This window comes from Pollicipes pollicipes, unplaced genomic scaffold (genome assembly GCF_011947565.3).
Source record: "Pollicipes pollicipes isolate AB1234 unplaced genomic scaffold, Ppol_2.1 Scaffold_4881;HRSCAF=5763_pilon_pilon_pilon, whole genome shotgun sequence".
Classification (NCBI taxonomy): Eukaryota; Metazoa; Arthropoda; class Thecostraca; order Pollicipedomorpha; family Pollicipedidae; genus Pollicipes; species Pollicipes pollicipes.
Genome location: NW_023596576.1, coordinates 8008933 through 8025067, shown reverse-complemented (window position 1 = coordinate 8025067; position 16135 = coordinate 8008933). Strand labels below are relative to the sequence as shown.

Genomic DNA, 16135 nt, shown 5'->3' with positions numbered 1-16135 from the left:
GTGACTTCGTAGCACTTCCAAGCATGAGTCCCTAGCGCGTGTTCGCCAATCGTGCCCACTTTGTGTTATCTGTTAGCCAGACCGCCATTCCTATACTTGGAAGCACATCCGCCCAGCGCGCGTACTTCGGCGCGCGGCTTTCCAACAGCCAGCGCGCGCCATATGACCTCACCCCGTGACCCCGGCAGCAAAGTCGTGTCAGCACGGCCGCCGCCCGACCCAAGGCTAAGCTATGGGTCGCCGTGCCGGCCCGGCGCCGCCCTAATTAAGCGCACGCGCGGAGCGCGGCACCGGGTGAGCCGGCCGCCGGCGGCAGTGCACCCGCCCGTCGGCCCGCTCCGTCGGCGTCGGCAGCGCGGCCAGGTGGCCCGACGGTCGATGGGAGCGGCGGCAGCGGCACCGTCGCACAGGTCGTCAGCGTGTCCTGCCCTAACCCTGGGCCCACAACGCATTCAGACTGTCGTGGTGGGGACGGATTGAGGTGAAGGAAAGGATCTGAGAGGGTTCCGTCGAGCTGACTTTGTAGGTTAGAGGGCATTATTGCACAAAATAAATGGCTATGTTGTAAGCGTCACGGCATCTATAGTTCTGATCTATGCAAGATAAAAATAACTAACGTGATATGTGATCACTTATCGTATTATTGTCAGGCTGAGAGCCGCTGGCTTGTTTTCCACTGGGAGCTCTGGAGCCGTTTCATAAATCGTATGCCCTTCTGTTAGAGTAATTGCATTTGGCTCACATTGTCTTTGCATCCTCACGGGTTGCCTGCTACGGAGGTACCGAATAATAACACCTAAAATTGATGTCAATGTTTGTGCATGAGTATTAACACGCAACCAGGTGACCGGCTGGACACTCTTCGCTGTGGTGGGGATCAGTTTAACTCCCCTGAAATCTCAGGGTTTAAAAGAGCTACAGACGCAAAATTTCAAGGAGTGTTCGTCTGCACGTGACCACGACTTAGGTGAAATTTTGAAGCCCCTGGGTCATTACCTTCGGTTCAAATAAGGTAAAGCAAGGTCAAACTCCAGACTGGGTTCCAAAATGCCCCCAGGAACCTAGAAACACGCTCTAAAAAATATCACATGTTCATTAAAGGTCAGTGACCTAGGCTGACCCTTTCAAGGTTATTGTGTTAAAAATGAAAGACTGCTTTACGTTTTGCATTTGAGTAAGCAACATATATTACGCTAGGCAGTGTGTTCCTACAAACGCAGTGTTAACCTGGGTCAGGTCGGTGACCTTTTTTGACCTTTCAAGTCCATGGAAGATGTTCCTGTTATCAATCAATTAGAAATGAGTGCCAAAAATTATCCCATTCAGCAAGATCTAGAGTAATAAAACAGGTTGGTTTGACCTTGCTGTGACGTTCATACATGGCCCTACGTCAATGGAATTCGTTCATTCAATCGTTTTGTCGCCTAATAAAATATTTCAGAGATTATGGTTTGGTCGAACACTCCATTGTTGCGTTAGAATAAGCGATTCCCTGGAAATTGTCTTCGTTGAATCCCACGGCCTGATTTTGACCTGCTGTAAGTCAGCGACTTAATAAGGAACGTCCAAATTGATTGATATCAAACGATCCGCAGTTTAATTGTCTACAGCTATACAAAATTTGACGCGGCTACGCAGCGCCGTTCGGAAACCATTCCGGAAAAACCTTCGGGAGTCAAGTTTACCCCCACCCGAGCGTATGTTAATACAGTGCTGCTCTGCATTTTACATTCTTATTACATTTTTACACTACATCTTAAATTCCCAGCAATAAAGGCCAACGATGATTTCTTGTTTCAAAATTTTCAGTGTTCTTTTAAGAAAAAGTGAAAGGTGTTATTATTTGGCGGCCTTTAGGCGATGTGATGTAGCCGGGTCTTGACGCAGCATTTACAACTGGTGCACACATGAAGACCCATGGGCTCGGGATCGTTCGATATTTCCTCTTTATCAGATACCCTTATGACGCTTTTTGGCTCGGAGGATGTATTCCCACGATATCCGTGAGAGTAAATATTTTCTCAGAGCAAACATCTTCGGTCGCCGATGGATGCAGTGCTAAAGAAAACCTGAGCGTATTAATGCCATTTGCTTTGGGGGGCACGACGCCAAACTAACAGTTATGGCTTCAAACCATATTTGCTTGAGGCTGGCTGGCATTTGGTGCTCAAATTTTTGGGTTCGGGTTAAGGGTTCGGGTCTTTTCGGATCTTTTCGGGTTCGGGCTTTTACGATCCACGGGGGATATTTGCGTAACGCTGTTTTAATCGCCCTATTCCTTAAACCGAAACGTTTTAAGCCGTGTTGGTGGATTCTGCCGGGTTTGTAAGGCCAAAGGATGTACTGCTTGTCAGGTCTACTAAAATATTGTGACGACTCTGCTCTATTCCATCTACTGAACCAAATCATTCCTGGTGCCGTACGGACACTTCACAAGCAGGCACAGTTACATCCACGTTAACGCCGCTGGTCCCCAGAGCTCCTTTTCACGGGAATCTGCTGCGCTACAGCGCGACTCGAACTCAGGGCGTCTCAACGTGAACATCTGGCATCAGGCTGCAACTGTTATTTAGTGAGCGTGCGTTGGTGGGCCGCGGCGCGCGGCTTCGACCGACAGTGCATGGCAGCACGCGGCGGCCGAGATCCGGCAACGACGATCCAATAGCGGTGAAAGACGCGGCACCCCAACCCGCGGTCCGCCGTGCCTGACCTCTGCCCGGGTCGATGCCGAGGCACCGATGACGCGGCCGCTCGTGTCATTTACGGTACCCCGATCGGGGTTATTTTCGGTGCCGATATTGGGTGTATCTAGACACACTCGCTGCTCGAGATCCCTTGTTTGATGATCGGGCTCGAGCGCAGCCGGATCTGATCGGGCCGTGACGGGCCGCGGCTCGGCCCATTGGCCGCCGCCGTCCGCGCCTGCAGGCCCGTCTTTGAGGCGGCCGACTGTTGAATGGCGGCGGCCATCGATCCCTGCAGGATGGTGTGTCCACCCATCCCTCCTGAGCGCCGGTCGCGTCCGTTAGCCGGATCTCAGCCGCCGCCGGGGCCGACGCTGACGCCGCGGGGCGCGACGGGACGCCGCGCGGCCGAGCTGGGCCGATCGGGGGCCGCCGCGGGGGCCGCCGGACGGAGCCGAGTCTCAGGACAGGGCCGGTGCCGCTGGACGGCGCCGGAATCTCAGGACAGAACGCACCACAGAAAAGCGGTTCTGTCGGCGAACGGGGAGAGGCGTTTGCAAAGGGAGCGAGAGTGTGAGAGTGGATGAGAGAGAGAGAGAGAGAGAGAGAGAGAGAGAGAGAGAGAGAGAGAGAGAGAGAGAGAGAGAGAGAGAGAGAGAGAGAGAGAGAGAGAGAGAGAGAGAGAGAGAGGCGACGCAGAGGACATGAGAACAGAATGCCCTAACCGACGGAGCCGCCCGAGGCGCCGCCAGCATTGCCAGGCTATCTGGCATGCTGCTCAGGGCCTCCAATCTGCATGCTGTCGGTGCGGGCGAGCCCGGTGGCTTTGCTCGGCTTTGACGGGTGTCTGATTCGGCTCGCCTGCGGGCGCCCGGCTCCGCCTGAGCACTGGCGGCGCGCTCCAGAGGCGGCCCGTGTGACCCGAGGACTCCAGCTCGGTCTGCCGACCGTGGGACGGCGCGCCAAGGGCGTCAGCGTCGGCGGGGTTGTGCGCCGCACGGGTACGGAGAGACGGCACAGAGCGCGGGCCGCGGACCGACCGGCCACTTACCTAACGTCAACTTCTCCCCGGAGTCAGGCGGGAGAGTAAAGCCCAGGAGGGCCATGGAAGATATGAGGACACAAGGGATGATGAGGGTGGAGAAATAGTAAAGCGTTCTCCGTCGGATTTTGATGGTGAACGTGATGTCCACATATGGCGTAGGGCAGCAATCGTACACTTTGACGTTCCTCTTCCCCGGCAGACCTGAAACAAGAAAGCGCATGAGCATGATCAGCAGCACTGCTGGGAGTGCTTCTTGTCCTCCCATTCGCGGAAAATGAACGTTCCACTGCGTCTCGAAAGATATTGCAGCGGGATTTGTGTGCCAGCGCTCCGTGCGCGACATTTTGAGACCGCAAAGGCTCTGGCCGGTCATTGTTGGAGATGCATTCAACTCGTACTGTCTCAGAGGTTGAAAGAATTTGGAGACCGTAGTGGTTGTAGAGGCCATTTTATTTCACTGGCTGCCGACATGTTGACCTAAAACCAAATTCCGCTACGTCCCAAGGCAACACGTTTTGCGTCAGCTACATGTAACTAGCATCGCAGCACAAGTGATAAGAATTATGCTGTTTAAGATCACACCTTGGAAGCATTTAGGCACATATGTCAAGCTCATTTAAACTTGCAGTTCTTAAAACTTTTCGAGCAATAACAAATCGGCGAGTCCAGAGGGTTTAATCTCGTTTTCTTTTTACAGTGCGATACAAAACGTTACACGCTGTAGCTTCTCGTGAAATCAGCATCTGGCGTCTGCCACCAAGCTCACGGACAAGGACAAAGCTCTAGCCTGTTGTCCGCCGTTGAGAGTCACAGCTCGTCTCTAGCTCATCACTGATGATCAGATGCATCCAATTTAGTCGTTTCGTTCCCTCTGCTGAAATTTCCGCCCGACTTTGAGCTATATCGTAACCATCACTCACTGGCTGCCCAATTTGGTGATGATCGAGGTCTGGGGCTGGAAGCAGAACAGAATTCTAATTAGCTTATGGATCCCGACAGGCCATGCTGGAATGGTCGCAACCAGGGATATCCACAGCACTTAAGTTACGAGAAGCGGTCATCTCGCATCCGATGTGCCGGAATTTTCATAGAACAAGGCAGAGCCGACACGCAGCATGCGGCGTGTAATTTAGAATTAAGACTTCTAGCTCATCCCATGCATTTGATCGGATTAACCCATCCATGGGTAATTTATCTCAGTGTCCGCTAAAGAACCACGCCTAAAACTCATTTTGCCATGGACCCCCGCTCGCCGTGGCCGGCAGCATCATCTGCCGCGCGTGATCATAGTGCAGACGGGTGGGCTAGCCGCAGCAGAAGCCGGATCCTCCGCAACAGTGAACACTACCGGCCTTCAAACCAGCACGCAACAGCTCCCTACAACGCCCGCTGCCGCGCCCCGGGCCGAGCGCGGTCCCCGTCCCAGCGCGAGGTGTGCCGGGTCCAGCGGCCCGGGCCCTGCCCCGCCGGCGGGGGCCATCGTCTGTCAGGGGGCCACCTCCTCGCAGGAGGACGTGTCGCGCCCGCCGGCGCCCTGGCGCCCGACGCCGCCGCCGGCCGGGTTGTCAGGCGCCTATCGATTGGAGGGCTCTGTCGTCGGAGCGAGGCGGCATGCTGGCTATGTTAATGACAGCGGCGTGATTGCCGCCGAGTCGGTGCCTCCCCAGAACTGGCCTGCATATGTATGGACCGGCGGAGGAAGACGGCGCACGGTTGGGCGCGCTCATGCAGCCGTGACGCATCCGTTTCAAGCAGAACGGGCGGGAATAAGTTAGAGTAGGAGAAATAAAATGGTGACACTGGAGAAAACAAGAAAGCGGTGCTCGTACTTTGTGACGAAATTCCAGACATGTGATGCCGACAGTGCTTGCAGCGATGCTGGATCCACCCACGACCACAAAAATTGTTCTTTTGTGTCTCACATTGGAGGCCAGTTCGGCAAATCGCACCTAGCTCGGCCGACCCGCACCACACATCATGGCCTGCCTCCGACTGCAATATTGACGAGCCGGCGACCGAGCGCACCTGCGGGGCGGCCGGTACGCGACCCGGGGGACGGCACGCGGCCGGACGACGCCGACTTAGATTTAGCGTCGGCCGGGCGGCGGCCGGACCTCGTCACGCCTAATGCACGAGCATGGTCCGCCACCGGACAGCAGCTGCAGGCCCAGCGTCGTCACACCTGAGGCACGAGCGCGTCCCGCGTCCGGACAGCACCTGCGACCGAGCCTGCCAGCTGCCGCCGCAAAAAACGACCGGTCGCGCTCATGCATCACTGGAGGGTTGGCGCGGCTTGCGCTATCCGGCCATCAGGAGAAGCTAGCCGGGGAGGATGGGCCACGGCCGGACCGGCGGATCGTGTCGCCAGAAATCCACGTCTGGTATGGGTAACGGAAGGAAGAGAAGATGGAGGCTTATCTACGCGTGTTAATGTAACTAGTGGAAGTGAAGTGTACACGGAAAGAATTTCACAGCTGACATGTTTCGCAGGACATCTGTATTGATTTTTCGCATCACCCAATGAGTCCTTAGATACAGCTGAAGACCGGCTTCTCGTATTTCGGTATTATTAATGCAAAGCCATTATAATGAGTTAGTATCCGTCAGCACACCGGAAGATACTGCTTAAGCGTTGTAATGCTGAATACAGATCATATCGACGCTACTAAATATTTCACGCTGCGCTCATCGTCAAGAGTGAGCACTTTCAAACACAACCTAACAACAAATCAACATAAGAGCTCTCAAAAAAGTCCTTTCAAGTGATAATGCCCTTACTTCTTGCTTGTTCAGTCTCCAAAGTTACTCGATTGGGTGAAGCTGAGAGAGGGCGAGGTGGTGGGGCACATCACATTCAAATCATGTGTAACAGGCACTCGGAAGCTTCCCCCGGAAGACGTAGCACTTTCCTGGTACATTGGACGCGTGTGAGATCCGTCGAGAAAACCAGCCACGTTTAAGGTGATTTTCCTCGCGGAATAGAATAAGGATGACACGTTAACAGTTCTCCCGGTAAACTTTTCTGCACACATTTCTCTTGCTTGATAGGGTAACTAGTAGAGTTAATCCCCTTGGGCTCACTGCGATCCACACGAGAAGTTTTCGCGGAAACTTAGATTCGGCCCGGAACTTGACGTGCGATAGAGTATCGCCATCAGCCGGGACACAAAAGTCGGGATTGTAATCGATCTGGCTCTCAACATACTTAAAGAAGGACTCATCGCCATATGCAATAACGCGTGCATACGCAGTAAACATGTGCAACGTACCACAGTTGGGCTGATCAACATCGGGCTGAGCTCCACATTTCGTGCAAGCAAAACCGCGTTCGGATCATTTTACATGGTATCATATGTGCGTGAGGTGGAGGCGGGACATTCCTGCGACGGTCGAATGAAAGTGAAGAGCTCCATTCACAGGAGGTGAGAGAGGGGAGTTTCAGCCATCACGTCAGAGCTGGACGCAAGTGCGAGTCCGAGGCCGGCGGAAGCGGGAGGGTGGGGGGGGGGGGGGGGGGGGGGTTCCGGTGACAGCGGACAGCAGCGGCAGTTCCAGAGCAAAGAGCGAGATATCGGCTGTCAGATCAGCTGCCCCTTCACCCTTCCACCTCGGACGGCGCGCACCGTCTGGGTGCGGCCGTGCGCACGACTCTGGACGGGCGTCATCAGACCGCCCCGGGGGGCCAGAGTCGTCAGCTGCCGGCCGCGCAGCGCCAATTAACAGCGATGGCGTCGGAGCGGAGAGCAGCGCTGGGTGGGCCTATATCACATGCCAAGACAATGGAGACCAAACGACGGGCGAGACGGGTACCGCTGGGTCAGGTCTGACGGGACATCGTGTGTTGTCAAAGGGGTGACCAAAACATAGGCAAAGCATTTATGACCTGCCAGAACGGTGGGAAAGTGCGGTCTCAAAAACGTCCTGCTATATTGTACCACTTATTGGACGAAGAGACACGATTCCACGTGGTAAACTATTAAGCTATAGTCGAATTTCGTTGCGCTAACTTTGGTCATGATCGTTTGTGGGTGTGACGTATGGAGACAGTAAACTCAGTTGTATGGTGGGGTAACGCAGTTGTATAGGAATTGAGCAATGTCCAAACAATTCCCACTGACATTCTTAAATCCCAGCTGGCAGTGTCATTTCTGAGCCCCAATATGGGGTTCCATAACGTGTTTTTGCAAAGAATCGACAGCGAGCTTAGTGCTGAGCTCCTCCAAATGCGCGGGCACCGCGGAAATCGAGTTTAGAACACGCCGGGGCATTTTAAATGGCGCAGCTGGGACAAGGCTTGGAACATCTAGGAGAGCTGACAGGCAAGATGAACTCATAAAAACGATGGCTTGTGGTCAGCGAAACTTATCTCTGCGTTTTGGAAACGGCTACTGATACACGTGTCTTTAAAGTTAACTTAGTTCGGCATCATTTCTGTTTTTTCCGTGCTACGAAACACGTTGAGCACGTTGGTCGTTGCCTTCATCTGCCATGCCTTGCCCGAGCGCCGCGCTGTACAAGAAACGGCAGCAGCTGTCTCCTCAAGTAAACACTGGCACTCTGCCATCCGCTTCATTATGCATGTAGTTAAATATCCAGTCAGCTGCGACCCAAGCTACATAGATGCACCGCCAGCACAGTTGATGCTACTTGACATTTGCATTTCTGTGATTATTATTCTTCACCAGTTCTCCTAACAAGCCGTTTAAACAAATTATGTGTGCGAGTGCTTTAACTAACTCTAAAAGCGGAGATGACGATGGCTTGGAGTTTAGGGCATGTCGATGGCAAATGATCATGCAGCGCTCATTCTAAAATAAAAGAGAATCGGCCCGAACTGTGAGCGGTCTTAACACCCACACGTCGAACATCATTCCTGAGTCCCTGTTTCAGGTATCGCGCAGAGCTGCAAAGCTTTTAACCCAATGTTCTTGGTACGTCAAGACATAAGCCAGCAAGCTGTCTGTCCCAGCTCATCGCCAGAATGGAGATGCCAACGTCCACAGCAGCACGCACTGGATGCGGATGATCTTTAGATTCCGTAATGGGGTTCCCGAAACGGCGTTTTGTCACGCCAGGTGCGCGGTCAGAACGCGGCGAGCCGACGCCGTCAGCTCAGGGACGGAGTTATGCTGCGCCGTTGACAGCGATGACGTGCGGTACAGCCTATGCCTTCAGGTGGACTTTGTTGCGTTTCGGGCCGTCATCCTTTTGAGGTATAATACCGGCACCGCCTGGGAGTAAAACATGGGCAACGAGATCCATCAATTTACAACAGCTATCGGCACCAAACCAGTATTTTTCACCCGCTGTCGTTTTTAGAGGGAGCAAGGTGGCGCATTGTGCACCGCAAGACGGAACGTATCACGGGGTGATGGGCTTAGAGAATATGAAGCTCGACAAAAGCATAGCAAGTAAGAATGATTTTTTATAAACTTTAACAGATACCGTATGAAAAGGTTAAAAATGTTGGGCAAAAGATGTGCCTAGAAGCCATGCATCTTGACTTTACTTAGCGTGAACCCTCAGCCGCAAGCTACCTTTTAGAGCAAGAATGCGGCGGAATGCAGCGTTGCAACTGAAAACAGGCACACCAATTTTTGGAGAGATTGAATTTAGATATTTCTGTGGGCTGTACAAGTGCGAGATCACATATATGTGGTATGTGTGGGTGACTGAGACGCTAAAAACAGATGTGATGACTCACTGCGTACAAGCGGCTTTGGATTAGTCTTTCTCGGTGGGATGTAGAGTGTTACTGCCAGATGTATACGGCTAAGCGAGAACATTGTTTGGTCCAGTGTTTTTATCAGCAATCACTTCCCATGAAGTGCAAAGTACCTTTTGCTTTCACTGTCTTTTTATGCGTTTCAAGGTGAAAGACTGAAGTGATACAGACAGCACACAAAAAAACACCGGCGTTATCTGTGGTGCATGAATTTGGAATTTAATACATTTCTTTATCATGCTCTCGATAAAATGTTTAAACTTATATATGTGTGACTGCATGCAATCAAACAGCTGCATACTGTTACTTTGATCATATTATTTGGGCAGTAGGCCACAATCGCTAATTAAGATTACATGGTGGGTAGGGGCTGAGGGGTTCAGTTCCGTTTAGTTACCAATTCAGCTCAGTTCCTCTTACGGCTGCGCAACATGCCTACGGCAAAACAATTAGCAACAGGGTAATGCACATCGTATTAAAACCGTCTGTAACTGTTTTAATCATTTATGTCAGCAGGACAGGACAACTCGTCGGTCATCAAGGCTGCACATCCAGGGGAATAGCTTTGAACAATTATCAAATAACTTGGAATTTGTGCGGCCTGGAAGCTGGACAAAAGTTTCCTGAAAATCGTTGTCATCTTTTTGTCTCTGCGAGTCTGCTCATTTTGCCCTCAACATATCCGGTTGCTTTCCCACTGATTAAAATTATGCAAGATGTTGTAAGGGCTTGAAGATTATTGGCTGTGAGTTCCTGAGAGAACATTTCAGAATCTTGCTTGCTCGTAAATTATGACACCATATCTTCCCTGACAGCAACGCCATTTGCTTGCATTTCACACATCTAATCATACCTTTACGCAGTTGCGTCACGTCTATGTGACTTCATACAAAGTCAGTGAGTCCGTGATGCCTTTCTACAATACAGAAGTTTTGCTTGCATTCTTACACCATGAGAAACATTTTCGAATGGAGCAGCCCGATGGTTGCACGAAATATCCCGGCTGCACTCTGGATGATTGAAAGCATTGTATCTTTTAAATGGAGCTATTATGACATTTTAGCTGACCTCTGTTAACCTCGGTTTCTCTTAACAATGTCATCACTTGGGGTAGTGTACAAGCTTCATAAAAGTGTGGGTATTTTCCCAAAGTCAGTAAAAGAAAATGATCATGTTTGGTATTATAGCAACTATTTGCAAACTGCTTCTTGCTGCATAAAATTCCCTGATCATCATGTTATAATTCCACACACAGTTAAGAGCGCCAATGCAGCACAACAAAACCTCAGTTTACAATACAGCCAGTCTTTTTATTCACATTGAATATCAATCCTGACTCATCATTACTGATTACAATATGCACTCATTCTTTATTGTTTGGGATTCAGTTAACACCAGGCGCAGCTTTTCAACTCACAATCGCACTATCTTGCAATAAATTCAGAAGCAAGCGCATTGCCTTGAGATGGCTCTGCTGGCACAGTATTATTTCCCTTCGTATTTAGAACCATTTCCATTGTATTGACATGTGTGCATATCTAAGTTTGAGGAGGCGGTAAATTGTATTGTACATGCAAAATTGGAGCGGCCACATGTTGATAAAGTTATGCATAGCCTGCCTCCTGATGGTTATGCCATGACTGGCATTGTGTTGCATTGGCAATCACTACGTCTACATATCCAGATGCAGTCATGTGCACGGTAACGCATGTATGTAAAAAATGTTCTCACCACAATAGATCAGGAAGAACATACAAAATGTACAACCCGGCACCAATCAAACTGTGAAAAGCTGTGGGTGGGTGGCGTTTTTATCTGCTGTCAAATATCTTCTCTTTTTACAACTTTGGCACAGTCCCTCGACGCGAATCGTCTCAAATGACGTGTTGTTACGACTCAATGCACTCGGTGTTTACTTTTTGATGGCGTCGTTTCTTGACTCGGTTTCGATTTTGCCTACATTGTTCTTAAAAGAATGATCTCTGGTGTCTGACGATCGAGCAGGTTTTACGATGATCTTTGGGAGGACTCTCTGGAGTCCAGAAAGATTGAAATCAGGGTGCGCTTCTGATATTCCCAAAAAGTTGCGGAAATAAGACAACGTTCATATTTTCTGATATTATCCATGGCTGTTTTCTATCCTTATGCGTGTTTTAGCAGACATCTGGCGGACTGTGGCCATTTGGAATTGCATTTGTGGCCTATGCAAGGGGCTTAGCACATGGGTACGCATATGGGCATTCACGACACGCAAGCGGACCTTGATTTCAATGTAGACTTGGTAAATATCTTCCTTAGACAGCAGTTGTGGAAGTTCAAACACCAGAATGTGGGTGTTAATGGCAAAGCTCTTTATTGTCTTAAGCTAACTGGGCGATGCAATGGAACAAATAACTTCCCTTCAAATATGCTACCAGCACTGATTTTAGCAATCAGTATTCAAAAACACATGAAAATGAGCCATTCAGGCTAAATCGAGCTCATCGGCATCCACTTAAGAAGTGAGGCTTATTTTGAGCGTTGAACTGATAAAGATCAGTGAGCGCAGTAGAGTCGTAGCTCGACGTCAAGTACGTGAGTTTGTATTATCGAGAGAGTCAGGACGAAGCGATACAGGAATTTTAGCAATATGTTCTTTATTTCTAACGCATGCCTTGTGGGTGGCAGGAAACAGTGTGCGAAATCAAATAGCATTGCTCACACCCGTGGACAGCCGTGGCTGGACCCAGAGGCTCGAAAATGCAAACATATCTCTAATTAGGAATTCACCCGACAATTACGTTTGTTTTTGTTTTTGCTGAAGCGCCGTGCTCTGGTCTTACCTAGGAGATCCCACTCGCCGTTGCTGATAAACGTTGATGTGTCGCCTTCTTTTTCTTTCAGAACTAGGTCCAGCTGAAAAAGGAAAATCACGTTGAATTGATATCTAAGGCGACTTATCGCAAGGTGACGACACACTTGCAAACAACACAAATGCAAACCGTTCCACGAAAACTTCCTACAGTGTGCGAGTTATTACGTAGACACGAGAGTCACCAATCACTTCGATAACTCGGCGGATTTCGGGCTCCATGCCCTCATCCAAGATCATAACGCATATTTACTCTGCAGCGTCTCATGTTATGTCACACACCATGCAAATGCTGCATTATTCATGGAAACGAGAGTTAGGGTTGTTGTAAGGGCTGCCAATTGCAGGCCGGGGCAATTATTGCATGCGGCAAAGGCGAGCCCGTGGTGATTTATCGTCGCCGGTGTTCGTAACAGGCGACCTATACAGCAGGAACAGCGAAAATGTGAAGCGGCCGCCACAGACGCCAGTGGGCAACACGGCCCACGCGAAAACATGACTGATGGCTAACATTGTTAGCCCCGTCTTTCGGGCAGCTGACACAACAAACACGGACGGTGGGAACCATAGAGAGGCGATAACAGTGTGGGTAATAAGGGTTAAGCCGGTCGTTGGTTTGCTTTACGTTGACGTAAATCACGTCCGGTAATTTCGCAAACGGAGTCTTGAATCTCTTCGTTATCGAATATGTCATGACTTCCTAACAACGTACAAGTACTCTGATCAGCGATCTTCCTTACAATCCCCGGCTGAGCATTTGATTATTTTTTAAAAGCTTCGTTGGAATAACATGTCCCCTATCTGGTCAGGATGATAACTTTCACGATATTGTTCAGTTTTTGGGAGGCTCCTGTGGGACTTGATTGCCTAGTATGTGACCTTCACTGGGTAATTCGAGAATTGCTACAGTGAAGAATATCATGAGCTGTGTTGTCCAAAACATTTCCAACAAATCAACTACCTAACATTGCCAGCGATGTCTGCGATACACATGCAACATAAGACATGGACAAAGGCTGTGGCAGCCTGCGGGTCACTAAAACATCAAAATTCAACTCGGCCAGGACGAAATAAACAACTGCTTTTCAACACGAATATTATTCGCGTCTCGTCCAATTCTATTGACCCAGCGAGCCCACACGCTCGTCGGCGCCTCCACACGAGATGCGGGTCGAGCCCTAGCGTCCTTCACCTCCTAACCGACGGCGGCGGCTGATCGAGCTCACAAAAAGCCCCCCTCCCATACCACCGTGCAGGCGCCGCAGGACGCTACCGTTGAGCTGGGGCGGTCGTCCGGCTGGACGCCGCACGAGCTACAGCGCCGCATTACCAGACCGTTCCGTCGGCGTCGACGCAAAGAAATAGACATTTAACGTCGACGTGAGTCCAGGACGGCGGCTGGAATGGCGGCGGGCGGTGGCGCGGTCGGGCGAGAGTGCGCCGGCCGGCTCGGACGCCGCGCCTCCCAGCTAAGTGACGGACGACGTCTGAAAGGCCAGGCGGGATCTGAAACTGCAGCCGCGCACTCCACCTGCATTGCGTCGTCTTCAGCGCGCTGCTGAAACGCAAGCCCATTAGCTCGGCCGTCAGATGGGATTACGGCTGCATGAGATCGACTGGAGCGTGAGCGGGCAGGGGACAGTGCGGACGCCGGTCAGCTCACACAAAGCTGCATAATCATGGCTTCTCGAACCTCTGCTGGCTTGCCATCGATCGGTGGAAATCTACAACGATTTGGTTCTTAGCGGATTCGCGGAACACAAGAGGGCGCATTATCCTTCACGACAAACGGGACCCTTCTACCCGCAAAGAGCGCGACGATCGCAAATTGACTCATCGCTCCACCGCCGCAGCCTGCGTCTCTTTGTTCCACCCGCTGCGCGCCCGGCCCCCTTCAGACCTCCGGCCTCCCTTCAGTGGTCGGTCTCTGGACTGGGGCGCTGGAGGAGGCTTCCGCCCGCGTACCGCCTGGCATCGTCGCGCCTTGTCCGCTCTCGCGTCCGTGCCGTCACCGCGACTCAAATCAGAGCCGTTTCGATGGCGTGCTGACGGAGGCGTGGGAACAATACGGCCGCCTGTCGCGCGCGCGGCCGCTGCCAGCCGGCCCCGGTATTGATCGCTGTGTGCCGACCGCGCCGCGGTCGCGGGCGCATTGCAAAAGTTCCGTCCCGATGTCGGCGACGGCGGGCCCGCGGCCATCCGGGCCGGGTGGTGACGCCGCGGCGCCGGTCTGAGGAAGCCACCCGCTGACGTCACTCGGCTGAGATACAGACCCCCCCCCCCCCCCAGCGCAGCGCGTGGGCCGATCGGATGGGCACGGTAGCGCCGCAGCGTGGCTGTAGGTCTGTGGGCGTTACTGGGTGCCAGCGTCGTGTGAGCTGTAGCCGTTGACGTCCCCAAAGTTACCAAGGTGAACTCGCGGGGCCACCCACAGCAAACATTTATTTTCTACGATCCCTCGTTTCAATCCTTTAACAACTATGCTAGTGATGGGCGCATTTTGCCGTTACCCTTAGATCCATTTCGAAGTTGTTTAATATTGGATGCAAAGTTGCGCCAAATTTGAGGAAACATTTAATCCGCAAAAATTTTGAATGCCTAAATGTCGAAAATATTCACATAGCTAAGGCAGTAATATTAGCCTTATTCCTCGGAAGAAAAACCAGGAGGACGAGGATATAGTTGGGTGGAAAAGTCGGCAACATGCCTTTATCGAGACAATAGCAGAGGTGAAGCACATTGTGATGAAGTGTCAGCGGATGATAATGATCTTCACTTCTGCTATTGTTTCGATAAGGGCATGTTGCCGAAATATCAACCCAGCTATATCTTCATTCTTCTGGTTTTTCTCCTAGGAATAAGGCTAGTACTACTGTCTTAACTTGCATAATTGTCGTAAATTCCAGGAATGAATGATTTTGCAAGCACGATGAATACACAATAAGGCTGTTTTCCATTCTGTCTAGCAGTCTATTTTAATCAAACAGCCATTATATGAGAAAGCTTACCGCAGAAAGTACTATTACAGGACGCCGTGTTTTACCACGGCCGCCAGGATACAAATAGCTCCATATATCACACATAAGTGCAGACGCCAGAGATGTTTGGGGTAATTTAAAGCAAAAAACATTCTGGAAACAACCGATGATAAATCATTCGTCGCCTCACAATGGCCAAACAACGTGCTCTATCTATTGACCCTTTCAATAAATGCGCTATCGGCTAATGTTGAGTTTTAAACATGGTAATAGGCTTCTGACGACAACATCGCTTATGCTATGGATAATTACCTCATCAATGTTTCAGGGATTTGTTGGTGAGTGCTGTTATACTGCATGCATGCAACTAATTGCACGTTATAAGTTAAGGAGCGACAAAAATCAGACTAAAGCTAGTTTACTGACTGAATCAAATTCACCCTCGATGACAAGCTGTCAATTTTTTGCGGTATCGACATCGGTAGGGCTAATCTAGACCAACTCTGGCTACCAGATAAGAGTGTCACTCCTTTGCGAGCCTTAAATTCCCCTTCATCGAGCATGTTCGTTTCAAAGTCGTTGTTACCCAGTGCAGCAAGGCGAAATATGCAAGTTCCTTCTACAAACAGCAGCAGGAAACAAGGACTACTGACTAAAAAGAATAACAAAAAACTGCAAACTTTGTTTAAATGGGGCATCCTTCCCCAGACATCCGTTGGAAGTATTTAAATGTTCACTTGTGGTGTAAGTTTACCCGGCCAGTACCAGGCCTTTCTTTGTACCAAAGCATGCATTTCAGTATTGGAATGATGAATTTTGTCCACACTCCGGCCTCGTCCAGTCCTCAACAGA

At 50.7% G+C, this 16135-nt stretch overlaps 1 protein-coding gene across 8 annotated transcripts in view; it reads right to left on the bottom strand.

Moving 5' to 3' along the window:
* LOC119100711 (neuronal acetylcholine receptor subunit alpha-7) overlaps positions 1 to 16135 on the bottom strand; it is a 65938-nt gene that overhangs the window by 13691 nt on the left and 36112 nt on the right. For all 8 annotated transcript variants that reach the window (XM_037223790.1, XM_037223795.1, XM_037223793.1 and 5 more), the window contains exons 6-7: positions 12277 to 12349; positions 3736 to 3930 (exon numbers count right to left, since the gene is read on the bottom strand). In XM_037223790.1, coding sequence (XP_037079685.1) covers positions 3736 to 3930; positions 12277 to 12349 — 268 coding nt within the window. The remainder of the gene's footprint in view (positions 1 to 3735; positions 3931 to 12276; positions 12350 to 16135) is intronic.